Here is a 17,789-nt window from a genome sequence, read left to right as displayed (position 1 = left end):
GTTACGGTAGGGGTTATTAAATAAGGGTTAGAACCTCGGGAGACACCGGAAAGGCAGGCTTGTGATTAACGTTTTTGTCTTTTATTCCGCAGGTGGAGGTCCACCTCGTTGTCAAACGAGGGGCATGCACACGGTGGGTCATGCGTGGGCTACTCTTGGAGGTTCCGGGAGTGGCCTAGTACTTCGTGTCGGTGTGTGTGCTTGATCCTGGACCGGTAGACGGGCGCCGCAACAGCTCGGTGACTAGCACTACTAGCTGTGCAGATACATGGATTTGGGCCTGTGTCTGTGGGAGTTTGTGCATTCTCCCTGTGGATGCGTGGGTTTCCTCCGGGCGCTCCGGTTTCCTCCCACACCCCAAAGATGTGCTCTTAGGCTGATTGGTTTTACCAAATTGACACTATTCTCCCCTGAATCTGGCTAAGTCAGGGGTTCTATTCGTAGACACGCAGGGTAGGATAGGTGTAGGGTGATGCGGCGGCGCGGGCTTGTTGGGCCGAAGGGCCTGTTTCCCGTGCTGGGTTGTTCTTTGTTCTTAACACACACTGTTCAAGGTAACTATCCCGGCAGCATTCCAAAAACTCCTCCTCGAGCCCACCGCGTCCAACATGGGTCGACCAATCAATATGTAGATTGAAATCTCCCATAATTATGGCCGTTTCATTCCTGCACGCCGCACTTATTTGCGCATTAACAGCCCACCCCACCTCCAGATCATTATTCGGGGGCCTATAGACGACACCCACCAGCGTCGTCCTCCCTTTGCTGTTCCTAATCTCCACCCACAACGATTCCACGTTCTGCTCTTTGGTTCCTATATCATCCCTTGCTACCACCCTGATGCTATCCTTAATCAGCAGAGCTACGCTCCCCCCTTTTTCCTCCCGCCTATCCTTCCTAAACACTTGATACCCCTGGACATTCAGCTCCCAGTCCCTGTCACCTTGCAGCCACGTCTCTGTAATGGCCACCAGATCATATCCATTTGTGCTGATCTGCGCCACCAACTCATCCACTTTATTCCAAATGCTTCATGCATTCAGATAAAGTGCCTTCATCCCAGCCTTCACCTGGACCCTATTTGCCAGAATGCCACCAACCATACTCACGCCCCCTATTCCCTTTATTATTGGGACATCCTCGGCCTCTTCCCTTACCTGTACTCTCTCCTTAACTTTAGACCCCGTAATGTCACCTACCCTCGCACCCTCCCCCCCTCCTAATTAGTTTAAAGCCCTGTCTACAGTCCTATTTACACGATTCGCCAGGACTCTGGTCCCAGCACGGTTCAGACCAACCTCATCCCGCCTGAACAGGTCCCACCTACCCCAATACTGATGCCAATGCCCCATAAATTCAAACCCATTCCTCCCACACCAATCCCTGAGCCACCCATTCACTTCCTTAATCTTATCAACCTTACGCCCATCTGCACTCGGTTCAAGCAGTAGCCCAGAGATAACCACCTTGTCGGTTCTACTTCTTAATTCCATTCCCAGCTTTTCATACTCCCTCCCCAGATCCTCAGTTTGCATTTTACCTACGTTGTTGGCACCCACATGTACTACAATGACTGGATTCTCACCCTCCCACTCCAGGTTCCTCTGCAGCCCAGATGCGACATCCTGGACCCGAACACCAGGCAGACAACACACCCTTCTGTGCACTTTGTCATTGTGACAAAGGACAGTGTCAATACCCTTCACCCCACTATCCGCAATTACTACTACGTTCCTTTTCCCCTTCTCTTTGCCTATGTCCTGCTGCATCACTGTACTGTGTGCAGTTTGTTCACCAACCTCACCTCCCTCGTTCTCGTCCACACTGGAAGCAAGAACCTCAAACCTGTTATGCAGATTGAGAGTCTGAGGCATCCGCTCCCCACCCCCCTTCCTCCGCTCCGCACCCTCCTTCCTCCTCTCAGCAGCCCCCTCTTGTTCCTGACCCTTAGAGTTAGCCAGTCTAGGGGGGGGTGGATGTCACTTGCACCCCATTGACAATGGCACCCTCTCTCCCCCTGATGAGCCTCAGTGTCTGTAGCTGAGGCCAGCTCATCTACCTTGAGCTGGAGCTCTTCCAGCAACCTGCACTTACTGCAGACATGGTCACTGGGAAGGACCCTGGGGTCCACCAGCTCCCACATCATACAGAAACAACACATCACATGCCCCTCCATTATTCACTGTAGTAATATTGAAAATTTCCACACAAACTTACCTGGCCCTTTTTCTCCCCAGCCCTTTGATCCTCAGCCCTAATAGCTCATTCTGCTTCCCTCTCACTCCGCTGCCCGCTCCGACGCTGCCCGCTGTCCACCAGGCCTCCTTTTAAACCTGGTGCTGTTTTAAAGCCTGCTCCCCCACAACTCCCTGCTATCCACTCCCTTAGAATTCTTAAAGCGGTAGATACAAAAAGCCCGCAAAAATGCTTTTAAATGATTTAAACAGTTCTACAAGGTAAGTTCTTACTACGAAAGTGCTTTAAACTTATTTAAACAGGTTTCTAACAGGTAATTTCTTATCTGTCTCTCTGCTCCTTCACTCATCTGCTCCAGCAAACAATGGAAGGCTTCACCGTGTGAGCACCTGATAATTAAAGCCTGCTCCCCCACAACTCCCTGCTATCCACTCCCTTAGAATTCTTAAAGCGGTAAATACAAAAAGCCCGCAAAAATGCTTTTAAATGATTTAAACAGTTCTACAAGGTAAGTTCTTACTACGAAAGTGCTTTAAGCTTATTTAAACAGGTTTTTAACAGGTAATTTCTTATCTGTCTCTCTGCTCCTTCATTCGTCTGCTCCAGCAAACAATACACATCCACCGGTTCCCCTCTGTCTACCGCACTAGTCACGTCCTCATAGAAATCCAATAAGTTCATTAAACACAACTTCCCCTTAACGAATCCATGCTGCATCTGCTTGATCAAACCGTTCTTTTCTAGGTGCCTCGCTATTTCTTCTTTGATGACAGATTCTAGCAATTTTCCAACTACGGACGTTAAACTAACCGGCCTATAATTCCCTGCCTTTTGTCTGCTACCTTTTTTAAACAGCAGCGTAACATCAGCCATTTTCCAATCTTCCAGCACTTCCCCGGAGTCCAGCGAATTTTGATAAATAATTACTAAGGCATCCACTATCACCTCTGCCATTTCTTTCAGAACCCTGGGATGCATTCCATCCAGTCCCAGGGACTTGTCTACCTTCAGTCCCGTTAGTCTATCAAGCACTACCTCTCTAGTGACAGTAATCGCATTAAGGACCTCATCTCCTACCACCCTTCTATCTTTAATATCCGGCAAGCTATTTGTGTCCTCCTCCGTGAAGACCGACACAAAAGACTTATTTAAAGCCTCAGCCATTTCCTCATCACCCACCGCTAAATCCCCCCTCTCATCCTCCAAGGGTCCAACATTCACTCTAGCCAGCCTCCTCTTCTTTATATATTCGTAAAAACATTTACTATAATTTTTTATATTTAGAGCTAGTTTAACTTCATACCCTATCTTTCCTTTCTTTATCACTTTCTTAGTCATTCTTTGTTGTTTTTAAATCTTTCCAAAACCCATGAAAGGCATCACACTGACCCTCCCTTCCCATCTCCACAGATGCTGTTTGACCTGGTGAGTTTTTCCAAAATTTATCTTTCAATCTGGGTTCATTGTTTGTGAGTGGTCAATTTATTTTGATGGTACACATTTAAATTTTACAATATATGCCATCTCCCAGAATAAGTTGTTAATCACATTGCCAAAATGTGAGAGGCAATGGGACAGATTGCTATGCATTAGGGGTTGCAATAAACATTGTAACATTAATGACAAGAAGCATGTATTATCCCGTGTCTTGATTACCTGAAATCCGACTCTAGTAAGGTGGTGGAATGGTTGATCATGGCACATAGACAGTCGATGTTTGAGCTTGCTAGAGCACGACCAATGCACTTCTTCACAATGAAGAACACATCATCCACCATGCTGGATGTCAACTGGCCCTTTTCATAGACATCCATCGCAACAGCCTACAATCAAACATTACAACCTTTACACGACTCAGCAAGTTTATTCAATGATTAACTCAGCCATACAAATTGAGAAAATCCCAAATTCTATCTGTGATTTATTCCCCATTTTAAAAGCCTTCTCCTAATATGGTTCTTAAAGCATCTACACTGTCAGGCATCTCCACTTGTGTTCTGCATTGCCTTTATTTTATATGAAGTTTAATATATTCAAGATGCTGTCAAAATCCAAATTGTTTCTCTGAGGTAAATGATCACAATGGGGAACAATGGTTGGGTATTAACATTAGCCTCTGTACAGTTAAGTATCAACCTCATTAATGTGAGACTGAAGTTACATATAGGCCAGACCAGATAAGGACAGTAGATTTTCCTCCATAATACACAATAGTGAATTATTTTTTGGTAAACAATAACAGCTTCATGGTCACTTTTACCAAAATCAGCCTTTTATTTCCAGAATTATTATTCTTGAAAAAACAATGTACATTTTCAAACTGTCATGGTAAGATTTGAAGTCACATTCTTTAGACCTGAAAAAAAGACACTATTTTAATCGAAGCTTTTTGTCTTGCATCCATCAGGACATTTGTATGAGAAGAGTGTGCTGATTGGTTGGCAAATGGACCCTGATTGGTAGTGGCATCGCCATGGGGAATGCTGCTTGACTCTGACTGGTCAAGGCATTGTCTGAGGAATGAGCCTGCAATTCACTGACCAGAGTCAAGCTTCCTGGTTTAAATTTCAAACAATACCTGACAGTTAACTGTCAGTTACCATCAACTGGTGCATTCTCCAAGGCAATGCCTCTACCAATCAGAGAGTAGTTTGCCAGAGTATAAGCAAGTACTCACTTCCTATACAGTATAAATGTGATGATTTCCCTTATATCCTTGTGAATGTCTTGATGAGTGCAAGGTGAAAAGCTTCAACAAAATATCTCTTTTTTCAGTAATACTCATGTTCCATACCATCAAACAAATTTCCTTTAGATCACTGATTCAGGCTAACACAACCACCATAATACCACGCACCTTCCTGGAAGAATAAGGATCTGCATCCCTATTGGTGGTCAGGAAGGCAAATGGGATGCTGGCCTTTATAGCGAGGGGGATTGAATATAAAAGTAGGGAGGTCTTGCTGCAACTGTACAGGGCACTGGTGAGGCCGCAGCTGTAGTACTGTGTGCAGTTTTGGTCGCCGTACTTACGCAAAGATATTTTGGCCTTGGAGGGAGTGCAGAGGAGGTTTACTAGGCTGATACCGGAGTTGAGGGGGTTGAGCTATGAGGAGAGGCTGAATAAACTAGGCTTGTACTCGTTAGAAGAATGAGGGGAGATCTCATTGAGACGTATAAGATGATGAATGGGATGGATAGGATAGAGGTGGAGAGGCTCTTCCCGCTCAGAAAGGACAGTAGGACTAGAGGGCACAGCCTCAAGGTAAAGGGGGGGGGGGGGTGCGGTTTAGAACGGAGTTGAGGAGGAACTTCTTCACTCAAAGGGTGGTGAATCTCTGGAATTCTCTGCCCGTTGAAGTGGGTGGAGGCTGCCTCGCTAAATATATTTAAGACACGGGTTGATAGGTTTTTGATAGGCAAGGGGATTAAGGGTTATGGGGAGAGGGTGGGAAAGTGGAACTGAGCCACGACAGATCAGCCATGATCTTATCAAATGGCGGGGCAGGCTCGAAGGGCTAGATGGCCTACTCCTGCTCCTATTTCTTATGTTCTTATGTATACTATAGGTATGTGTATGACTGATGCAGAAACCATGGTAAAATAGTTTTCAGAAGCAGGATTAATTCAAGGCCTTTTATAACACTGTATACATGGACTGGGAGCACTCCAGATGGTTAAATTGGCCAAGGCAGTAGGTCAGATAGGTCCCAATTCAATTATGGTGTGTGCTGCAAAGCAAATACATAAACAAAAACTGCTAGAATACACATATCAGTCAGTGCCTGAAAAAGGAAGGTTAGTGGTTTGGATGGATTCCTCCACTGGAAATGGATACAATGCTAAAGTTGTCAGATTATCTTCGAACATCTGAACCATAAATCACACTACTCTGCCTAGGAATCACAACTAAGCACCCAGGATTCTTAACGATAGATGCTATGATCATATTGTTAAAAATATTGTTAAATTTCCTGAACAGTAAGCATGAGGTGAAGAGCCAAACAGACTAAGGAGGTCTCAGTTTCTTGAAGTGATTTGTTCCATCCACTTTCCCCTTCTCAAATGTAGAGAGACCAGGCCTCCGCCTGGGTCCAGAATTGATGCCATGTTATTTAATACGAGTGCAAGGAGTTAACAAACATTCTGTTTTCATTATCATTAGTAAACCTTTCTTTCCTGCTTTGTTCTCCTGTAGGTATTGACTCTTGGTAATGGTAGAATCAGGTACATTGTCCAATAGTCATTTCAACTAGGGACGTAGACACTGTTCAGAAGAAGGAATCCAGGCTGGTTTTTCCCTCTTTAGTGTTATGTGCCTGTAACATGATAATCACAGCTTCACAGATACATGAGAGAGAAATTGACAGTATTATACAGTTACCTTGTTGACCATCTCTCTCATGAAGTACTCCTCCATGGTGATGTAATATCCAATTAGCTCCTGCATATTCCGGCTCAGCAAGCAGAGATTACACAGTTTATCCAGTGCCTTCTGATGCTCTGGGTAACACGTAATTAAATCACAGAAGCTGGTCAGCAATACGCAAAGAGAAATCACAGCCAGCACAGTCACATGAATATAATACGAACTAATTAATATCAATATCAATTAATTGTTGATCAGCTGCTGTTTTTGCTCCATGCAAACCTCCTCCCATGTTTATCTGGTCCTATCAACATATCTGACAAAGGGGCATCCAGACTCGAAATGTTAGGTCTGTTCTCTCCCCACAGATGCTGTCAGAGCTGCTGAAATTTTTCAATATTTTGTTTTTGTTTCAGATTCAGCATTCGCAGTAATTTACTTTTATCAACCTATCTTGCTGTTCTCTTATCCCTCGTGTTAATCTAGCTATTCATCTAAACTACTCCATTTGGCAGCAATTTCTACATCCTAATCATTCTGGCTAAAGAGCTTTCTCTTGAGTTCCCTATTGGATTTGTTAATATCTTATATTTATAGACTCTAGATTTGGACACCAATAAATTACCCATAAACTGTAACACAGCGTTCCAAACCATTACAAATGGGTTAGATTAAGTTGCATACTGAAATTGTTTATCAGGTTATTAGAAGTACATCCTTGTTATTTCTAATTATCCATAATTTGTAATGTTCACATCCTGCTTCAACACAACTCAAATACAGGACAGTGAAGTATTGAGCAACACAGAGAGAAAGCCTCCAGTTCCATCTCTAGTCCATTATGTGTCACCTGATCAGGTCTCAGGCACCTTAACCATATTCAGCCCTACTTGTGTGAAGAGGGTCATGCAACTTTCTAACTCCTGGGGTCATTATCCATCAACTCCTGTGGCTAGGTCTGTGTGGTTGGCCTCTGGCCAAGGACAGGATCAGGCTCCACTCTGATGACTTCTGGGTTAAATGGCAGCCCACAATTCATCATTAAGATCAGCATAAATCACTGTAGGACACCCAGATACTCTTCCTGCTGCCATTATAGGAAAAGGAAGAAACAAGGCAGGAAAGTAATTGGCACAGAATAAATGAATTAACAGCACAACTTGAGGTTAATGGATATAATGTTGGCAAGTGTGAGGTGGTCCACTTTGGTAGGAAGAATGGTAGGAAGGACTATTACTTACGGGGCGAAAAACTGCAGCAGGCGACGGTGCAGAGGGACCTCGGGGTCCTTGTGCATGAGTCGCAAAAACCCAGCTTGCAGGTGCAGCAGGTGGTCAGGAAGGCGAATGGGATGCTGGCCTTCATAGCGAGGGGGATTGAATATAAAAGTAGGGAGGTCTTGCTGCAGCTGTATAAGGCATTGGTGAGGCCGCAGCTGGAGTACTGTGTGCAGTTTTGGGCGCCGCACCTGCGCAAAGATATTTTGGCCTTGGAGGGAGTGCAGAGGAGGTTTACTAGGCTGATACCGGAGTTGAGGGGGTTGAGCTATGAGGAGAGGCTGAATAAACTAGGCTTGTACTCGTTAGAGTTTAGAAGAATGAGGGGAGATCTCATTGAGACGTATAAGATGATGAACGGGATGGATAGGATAGAGGTGGAGAGACTCTTCCCGCTCAAAAAAGACAGTAGGACTAGGGGGCACAGCCTCAAGATAAAGGGGGGGCGGTTTAGAATGGAGTTGAGGAGGAACTTCTTCACTCAAAGGGTGGTGAATCTCTGGAATTCTCTGCCCGTTGAAGTGGGTGGAGGCTGCCTCGCTAAATATATTTAAGACGCGGGTTGATAGGTTTTTGATAGGCAAGGGGATTAAGGGTTATGGGGAGAGGGTGGGAAAGTGGAACTGAGCCACGACAGATCAGCCATGATCTTATCAAATGGCGGGGCAGGCTCGAAGGGCTAGATGGCCTACTCCTGCTCCTATTTCTTATGTTCTTATGTATACTATAGGTATGTGTATGACTGATGCAGAAACCATGGTAAAATAGGGGCAGGCTCGAAGGGCTAGATGGCCTACTCCTGCTCCTATTTCTTATGTTCTTAATCATATAGCCACTACAGAGATGTTATTACAGGGGGATCAAAGCTGGGAACTAAATATTAAGGGGTAAGTGTCTTTTCATAAGGACAGGCAGGAAAGAAAGCTCCACATTCCTCAGAACCCTGCCATTGACCCTGTAATCCGCATTCAAGTTTGTCCTACCAAAATGAATCACCTTGCACTTATCAGGGTTAAATTTCATCTGCCACTTTTTGGCCCAGCTCTGCATCCTATCAATGTCTCTTTGCAGCCTGCAAGAGCCCTCCACCTCATCCACTGCTCCACCAATCTTGATGTCATCAACAAATTTACTAACTCACCCTTCAGCCCCCTCTTCCAAGTCATTGATAAAAATCACAAAAAGCAGAGGACCCAGCACTGATCCCTGTGGTACACTGCTGGTAACTGGCCTGTAGTCTGAAAATTTTCCTTCCACCACCACCCTCTGTCTTCTACGAGATAGTCAGTTATTTATCTAATCAGCCAAATTTCCTTCTATCCCACACCTCCTTATCTTCTTCATGAGCCTACCATGGGGAACCTTATCAAATGCCTTACTAAAATCCATGTATATGACACCAACTGTTCTACCTTCATCTACACACTTAGTTAACTCTTCAAAGAATTCAATTAAATTTGTGAGGCGGGACTTACCTGTCACGAAACCATGCTGAGTATGATAGAAGACACTAATAACATTCCAAAAATACTAAATAATCAAGAGGCAAAAGATGGTGATTGGAGGGGAGGAAACAAATACAACATCACTAGAGAAAACATACTCGGAAAATTGATAAGGTCAAAGGCTAATAAATCCCCAGTTCCTGATAGATTGTTTCCTAGGATATTAAAGGAAGCAGATACAGAGATGGTGGACGGACTGATAGTAATCCTCAAATTCCAGACAGGTCCCAGAAGATTGGAAAACTGCCAATGTAGCACTCTTATTCAAGAAGGAAGAGAGATAAATAAAAAAAACAGATAAGTATAGGCCAGTTAGCTTATCATTTGTCATCGGGAAAATGTTAGAGTCCATTATAAAGGATGTAGTAGCAGAGCATTTGGAAAAGTATAATATAATCAAGGAGAATCAACACGGCTCATGAAGGGGAAATTGTATCCAACAAATTTATTAGAATACTTTAAGGTGGTAATGATTAGATAGATAATGGGGAACCAGTAGATGTAATATACTTAGATTTCCAAAATGCCTTCAATAAAGTACTGCAGAAAATGCTCCTTAACAAGTTAACAGTCCATGGTATTAGAGGGTAGCATATTAGTATAGATAGAGGATTGGCTAACTAATAGAAGGCAGGGAGTTGCGATAAGAAAAGTATTTTCAGGATGGCAACCTATAAAGAGTGAAGTGCCACAGGGATCAGTGTTGGGGCCACAATTATTTACAATGCATATTAATAACTTGGATGAGGAAGTGAGTGTACTATTGCCAAGTTTACCAAGGATGACACAAAGATAGCTGGGAAGGGAAGTGGTGAGGATGACACAAAGAGTGTACAGAAGTATTTGGTCAGGTTAAGTGTGTTGGCAAAAACTTAGCAGGTTTAAACATAAGTAGGAAAGTGTGAAGTTATGCACTTTGGTAGGAAGAGTATAGGAGCTGAATATTATTTAAAAGGAGACAGACTGCAGAAAGCTGCAGCTCAGAGGGATTTGGAGGAACATATGTATAAATCAGAAAGCTAGGATGCAAGTTCTGCAGGTAATTGGGAAGGCACATGTAACGTTGGCCTTTATTTCAAATAATGGAGTACAAAAATAGGGAAGTCTTGTGAAAACTGTACAAGACACTAGTTAGACCACACCTGGAATACAGCAAAATGTTTCTCTCCCCATATCTAGGAAAAATATATTGACAATGGATACAATCCAGACAAAGTTCACTCGACTGGTCCCAGCTATGGAGGGATTTTCTTATGAGGAGAGGTTGAGTAGCTTGAGCCTGTACTCATTTTTTAGCTTAAAAGAATGAGAGGTATAGGACTCACAGGGGACTTGAGATGACAGATGCTGAAAGGTTATTACCCTTTGTGGGAGACTCTAGAACAGACAGCATAATCTCGGAGTAAGAGGTCACCCATTTAACACAGAGATGAGGAAGAATTTCTTCTCCCAGAAAGTAGCAAGTCTGTGGAATTCTTTACCACAGAGGGCTGTGGAGGCTGGATCATTAAGCAAATTCAAGGCTGAGATAGACAGATGTTTAAGGGAATCAAGGGTTATGGGGATAAAGTGGAAAAGTGGAGTTGAGGATTATCACATCAATCATGATCTCACTGAATGGTATGGAGCAGACTCAATGGGCCGAATAGCCTACTTCTGCTCCCATGTCTTCTGATCTTATGGAAAGGGAGAAAACATGGCACAGCATCATGCAGTGGTGGGAGATTAGTTCAATTTCCTCTCTCTGTTTACATGCTAGTGGCTGTGAAGTTGTGATCAACTCACCCACTCACCTGTCCTCCTGGCACCAAAGATGTTCAGGCAGGGGAGACTGGACCAAGAGGATAAAATATCAAAAAACACCCCATGTAACTATTTTAATTAAAGACAAACAGTTCTGAAGTTGCATGGAAAGTATACCATTAGTAGCAAGATATTTGTACCTTGCTTCACTTCTTCAAAGGCTACCGCATCACAAACTTCAAAATCAGCAGTGATCCTTCTCTTGATGAAACGTAAGTACAGCTCCGCGCGAGCATTCATCAATGTAACCTCCGCTAAAATAGCGTCCAATTCTCTGAAAATCAAAAATAATTCTTAAAATTATAAATTATAATTATCAACCATATCCTAGCCCATGCAAAATGACTCCATCGAATCCCTGCAAAGCAGAAAGAGGCCATTTGGCCCTTAAAGTCTGCACCAACTCACCAAAAGAGCATCTTACTTAAGCTCTCCCTTTCTCCTCTGGAATTAGAAGACTAAGGGTGATCATGAAACCATTGTTGATTGTCGTAAAAACTCATCCGGTTCACTAATGTCCTTTAGGGAAGGAAATCTGTTGTCTTTACCTGATCTGACCTACATGTAACTTCAGATAGACACCAATGTGACTGATTCTAAATGTCCTCATGGATGGGCAATAAATGCTGGCCCAGCCAGCAACACTACGTCCCATGAACGAATAACAAAAAGAAGTATTAAAGTGCTCTTGGGCTAGAAAGAGCAAAAATCAGCCACTGTTCAATTGCTGATCACCATCCAGAAAATCTGGTTGGACAGAGGGGTGGAAGAAGAGGAGTGCTTGAGAATGGGTCAAGGGATGCTGTTGGCAAAGGGAGAGTGAGATAAAGGAAAGAGCAACCTTGTATCAATTTCTGATCGTTATCCAGTGACACAGAAACGGAGAAAGAGTCAATGAATACATGTATGCATGGAGGAGAAAACTACCAATGCAGTTGTAAAGAATGAGGCAAAGCCACCTGGTCCAGATGGAATGCATCCCAGCTTACTAAGGGATGTAATCTGGAAATTGCAAAGGCTCTGGCCACAATCATCCATTATCCTTGGATATAGTATCAGAGGACTAGAGAATTCTAAAAATTACACCCCTGTTCATTTAAGTGGATAAACCCAACAACAGACCAGTCAGCCTAATGGCCATGGTGAAGAAACTTTCAGAACCAATAATCAGGGACCGCATTTACTGGAATTCTGAAAAGTAACAACTGATCAGGTTCACTAACTTCAGAGAGTTTTTTGATGAGGTAATGGAGAACGTAATGAGGCTTAAGTGCAGCTGGTATCTGAATGCAGAGGCTGGTGGGGTGAAATGCGAGAACAATTCTATCCTTGTTCTAGGAGGGAGAGGAGGGAGTGGCACAGGAGGTGGATCGCACGCTGTTGAGGGCCCTGTCATCAACCGTAGGTGGGAAACCATGGTTGAGAAGTGCAGTTGGTGTTGTGCATGTTGATTTTCAAAAAGCAATCATCAAAGTACCACACATGATTTAAATCCATGGGATTAAAGGGGCATGAGGGTATGAATACAAAATTAGCCAAAGGGCAGAAAGCAGACAGTGGTGGTAACCAGTTATTTAACTGTAGGAAGTATACAGTGCAACAGACACATGGGAACAGCACCAACTGCATGTTCCACACCATACATCATCCTGACTTGGAACTACATCACCATTCATTCACTGGAAATGGGTCAAAATCTCAAATTGCTCCCTACCAGCACAGTGGGTATACCTGCACAACATGGACTGCAACAGCTCAGAATGCATCTCACCAAAATATGGTGAGCCATCTCCTTGCACTGCTGCTGAACGTACACCCATAGTGCTTTCAGGAAGGGAATTCCAGGATTTTGACCTTCCAACAACGAAGGTCAGGATGGTTGTGGCCTGGAAAGGATCTTGCAGGTGGTGAGATCTGCAAAGGTCATGGGTTTGGAAGGTGTTGAGCCTTGGTGAGCCTCTGCAGTGCATCTCATAGATGGTATGCCCTGCTACCATCCATTCCTGCTACCAATGACGGAAGGAATGAATGTTTACGTTGATTACGTTGATGGGCAGAATGCCAATTGAGCAGGCTGCTTTGTCCTGGGTGGTATTCAGCTTCTTGAATGTCATTGGAGCTGTACTCATCTGGCCAAGAGGAGAGTATTCTATCACACGCTGGCATATGGATACAAACTGCTTCAGTATCCAAGGACTCAGGAATGATGCTGAAATTGTGCAACGGTCAGCAAACATCCCCACTTCTGACCTTATGATGCAAGGAAGGAACCTAATTAAGCAGCTGAAGATGGTTGGGCCCAGATCACTACCCTGAGGAAAGCCTGTGGTGATGTCGTGGAATTGAAACGATTGGCCTCCAATCACAACCACCATCTTTCTTTGTGCCAGGTATGACTCCAACTAGTGCAAAGTTTTCCCCCCTTAATCTTATTGACTCTAGTTTTGCTAAGGCTCATTGATGCCTTACTCAGTCATTGGCTGCCATGATGCCAAGGGCAATCACTCACACCTTCCTTCTTGAATTCAGCTCTCTTGCCCATGTTTGAACCTAGACTGTAATGAGGTCAGGAACCAAGTGGCCCTGGCAGAACCCAAACTGAGCATCACAGAGCAGGTTATCGCTGCATGAGTATCTTTTGATTGCGCTGTTGACAACACTTTCCATCACTTTGCTGCTGATCAAAAGGAGACTTGCGTAGCAGCAATTTGCCAGATTGGATTTGTCCTGCATAATATGGATAGAACATTTCTGGGTAATTTTCCACGTTGCTGAGTAGATACCAGTGCTGTAGCTGTACTGGAATAAGTTCACTAGGAGTGCAGCTAGTTTCTTCAGTGTTATTGCTTGATATAGTCAGGGCCCATAACATTTGCTCATATCCAGTGCCTTCAGCCATTTACTGAAATCACATGGACTGAATCAAATTGGTTAAATAATGAGAACATAATGCTGAGACATTAGGAGGAAGTGTAGGTGTCTCAGACATTGGCTGTGAGGTGTGATTCTATCAGTATGACTAATTCAGGCTGTTGTCTGAAGCAATAGCACCATCACCATCTCTGGGTACGTCCTGTCCCACAGGCAGGACAGCCCAGCAGTGCTGGTGGAACAGAAGTATGCAGTCAGGAGGGAATTGCCCTGTGAGACCTAAATAATGCCTTCAGACACCACGAAGTCTCCTGGAATGAGGTGAACCATGGGCAAGGAAATCTACTGTTTACCACCTACCACCCTCCCTCAGTTGATTAATCAGTACTCCTCCATATTGAATATCACCTGGAGAAACCTTGAGGGTAGCAATGTACTCTGGGTGGGGGTCTTCAATGTCCATCACTAAGTGTGCTTGATAACACCATTTATGTCCAGAATAGCCAGGTCCCGAAGGACCTATCTGCCAGATGCAGTGAAGTTTTATTAGAATGTTACCAGAGATCAGAGACTTCATGTGAACTTTATGTGGAGAGACCAGAGTAGCCAGAGTTGCTCTCCTTAGAGCAGAGAAGGTTAAGAGGTGTTTTGAACCCATGAAGGATTTGATAGCATAAATAAGGAGAAATCATTTCCAGTGGCAGAAGGGTCAGTAACCAGCAGGCATAGATTTAAGGTGTTTAGTAAAATAACCATCGGTGTTGAGGAAACATTTTTCCAAAGTGATCTGCTATGATGTGGAATGCACTATGAAAGGTGTAAGCAAATTTAACGATAATAACAGAATTGGAAAAATAACAGCGGGAATTTTCTTATTGATCTATGAGGAAAGAGCAGAGGAATGGTATTCATTGAATGCCTAACAAAGAGCTGGTACAGACATGTTGGGCTGAATGGTCTCCTTCAGTGCCTTCAATTGCCGAACACACTGTCAGCATTTGCTGCTTGGATTCATCAATGACGAATAAGGTAATGGATTTCATCAGTGCCCCAGGAATCATAATGACAGAGCCAGGAGTGACGCAGCACAGTGGTTACCGCTGCTGCCTCAGCGCCAGGGACCCAAGTTCGATTCCAGGCTTGAGTCACTGCGCAGAGTTTGCATATTCTTCCCGTGTTTGCATGGGTTTCCTTCGGGTACTCTGGTTTCCCCTCACAGTCAAAAAGGATGGGTGCATTGGCCACGCTAAATTCTCCCGCAGTATACCCGAGCAGGCACAGGAGTGTGGCGATTAGGAGATTTTCACAGTAACTTCATTGCATTGTTAATGTAAGTCTACTTGTGAGATTAATAATAAACTTTAAGTTAACTGACAAAATAAAGAAAAAATAACAACAAACAAGATGCACAATAATTTATAGAGTACATTCATACCTGGGCTCTATCTTATCCATCGTTAAGCTTCTCATCATGCTGTTCTGCACTCGTTGGAACTGCAAAGTCACAAAATGAATGAACTCAATGTTTGATTTGCTTGTAACACAAGCACTTATGTTAAGGATCCAATTGCAAATAATAACTTTGGAAGCAGAATTAGCACCAAGCTATTGATTCACCACAGTGATGACCGATGAGGTATTAGATGCAGGCTTATGCTCACAATCTCACAGAAAGGGCTGCCCAACCATTGCCAACTAGAGGTTAATTGGCTTGCCATGGGATAGAAAACAATAAAAATAAAAATAGGTCAGGTCACACACACAAACCTTCCAGCAGACATTTTATAGCATGTCCCTGCCTGTCTTCTTGGGTAAAGAATAGCCCATGGCATAGGGTATTACTTAAGGGAAGTGAGACGTAATATAAGTTGCACCCACATCACACTGTATTAAACCATTCTTGAGCAGATCTTGCAACCAGCCCTGAATTGGAGCAGCCAGAAGAGAAACCAGATTACTGCGTAATGAGGATAAAACTGAAAGAGGCATTGGTTCTTAAAGTCAAGTAGCTCACTATTATTCAGATTTGAGCATTTGGCCATACAGGCAAGATACCAGAGGACAGTTGTCCTTGGGACTGTATCCCAGAAAACTGTCATCTTCAGCATTGGACATAAAAGAAAATATATATAGCACACCTAGCTAAAAGAATGCAGCACTGGACTGCCAAGAGAAAGATGGAGTAACCTATTTATAGAAGGCACATGCAGATAGATAATAAGGAACCACAAGTTAAGATTTCTATCCCACAAGCCGTGATAACCCAGCAGCACATTAATGACAGATGGGATATAATGGATCCCCTCCCTTGATGGCACAATGTAGTATGTGATGAGATACTAACCAGAAGGTTAGAGGTGGATCTCTAGCCTGCACCAAGTTAGTTGCGCTTGGTGGGGAACTAAAAATAGTCCAGTACCCTTGAGCTAAAGGAGATGAGGGGAGAAAAAATGTCTCTATCATTTGAGTTCTTAAGCCCACAACCAGCCCAGCATTTATACTGATGGGTGTGTGAATCTAGCCTGCCATGATAGTCATGCCAATTCCTCACCACAACATGAACAATTCTCAGCAGGAGTGATCATGTATCAATTATAAATCAAATCCCATATGAACAGTGATCCCTTTGAGCAAGGTTTTTCAATGTTAACAGTACCTGTGAAATCATATTCAGGAAAAGACAGGGGAAAAACTGAGGAAGGGGAAATGGCTATTACTCTCTCATGCCTTGATGTTTTAGGTTATGGTCAATTAATTGAAATACACTGAAAAAATTGAGTTATCCTATCAGAAAGTGTGCCTCTGTTGTTTATAGCAGTAAAATTTTTCATATTATTTACATCAAAATAGATCCTTGGCTTGTTATGGACAACATTATTCAAGTAACGGGGATAATTTTTCTTCAGCCACAAAATCAAGTTGGAGAATTTGGGATCTGACAAGGAAAATTACACTTTAAGCAAGAGAGGCATAGTCAGTTCAAACAAAGAAAGCACCCTCATGCCTAGACATCATTTACACACAGTGCAGTTTGCACATTTCTTGAAATCTAATCCCAAGAGTTAGATCTGCACTCATCCCTAACAAGTGCTGTTCACTGACTTTCTGTTCCCCCACAACTGCTGTGGCTTGATTTTGGCCAGCAATGTTACACTGTCACAATTGATCTGGTTTGGATTCACAAAGGTGAGGTGATGAAGATTTACTTCTCTGCAGCAAGTTTTCACGATTTGAAATGCACTGTCTGAAAGGGTAGTTGAAACTGATTCAATAACTTTTGATAGGGTTTGGGTAAATATTAGAAGGGAAATCATTAGTACGGTTTTGTGGAAATGACAATGGCATGAAACTAATTGCATATCTCGTTCAAAGAAGTAAGATGGGCTGTTTGGACTCCTTTCCTGTTGTATCTAATAGGACAGCAGGCAGAGAGAGTGTCCTATAAAACAACACAAAGCACAGATGCATTCATACAGAGATAAAGGAGCCCAGGCTTACCTTTCTCTGATAATCCCTCTGCTGAATGAACTTATCCACTACTTTTTCAGCTTGTTGATCACATTCCACCTGTAAGTATTTAATAAGTGTATACAATCGCCCAGGCCCATAGTACGTTTCAACAATGGGCTGGTGAGTCTCCACTATTCGAGCGATCCCTGTGGGACAGAACAAACAATACAAGCTCTGTATGTTTAAAATCACCTTTCATGTTCTGAATCGCTTTTACTCCACATCAACCATGTGCCTCGGCCTCAAACTCAGAGAGGT

General features: G+C 43.4%; 1 protein-coding gene across 3 annotated transcripts in view; it reads right to left on the bottom strand.

Moving 5' to 3' along the window:
- Positions 1 to 17,789, bottom strand: part of cog4 (component of oligomeric golgi complex 4) — a 67,516-nt gene that overhangs the window by 31,925 nt on the left and 17,802 nt on the right. For all 3 annotated transcript variants that reach the window (XM_080187241.1, XM_080187240.1, XM_080187242.1), the window contains exons 7-11: positions 17,520 to 17,677; positions 15,457 to 15,515; positions 11,291 to 11,424; positions 6,581 to 6,699; positions 3,853 to 4,019 (exon numbers count right to left, since the gene is read on the bottom strand). In XM_080187241.1, the coding sequence (XP_080043367.1) occupies positions 3,853 to 4,019; positions 6,581 to 6,699; positions 11,291 to 11,424; positions 15,457 to 15,515; positions 17,520 to 17,677 (637 nt within the window). The remainder of the gene's footprint in view (positions 1 to 3,852; positions 4,020 to 6,580; positions 6,700 to 11,290; positions 11,425 to 15,456; positions 15,516 to 17,519; positions 17,678 to 17,789) is intronic.

This window comes from Carcharhinus amblyrhynchos, chromosome 4 (assembly GCF_965287045.1).
Source record: "Carcharhinus amblyrhynchos chromosome 4, sCarAmb.v2.hapA, whole genome shotgun sequence".
NCBI lineage: Eukaryota > Metazoa > Chordata > Chondrichthyes > Carcharhiniformes > Carcharhinidae > Carcharhinus > Carcharhinus amblyrhynchos.
This window is presented reverse-complemented; position numbering and strand designations above follow the sequence as displayed.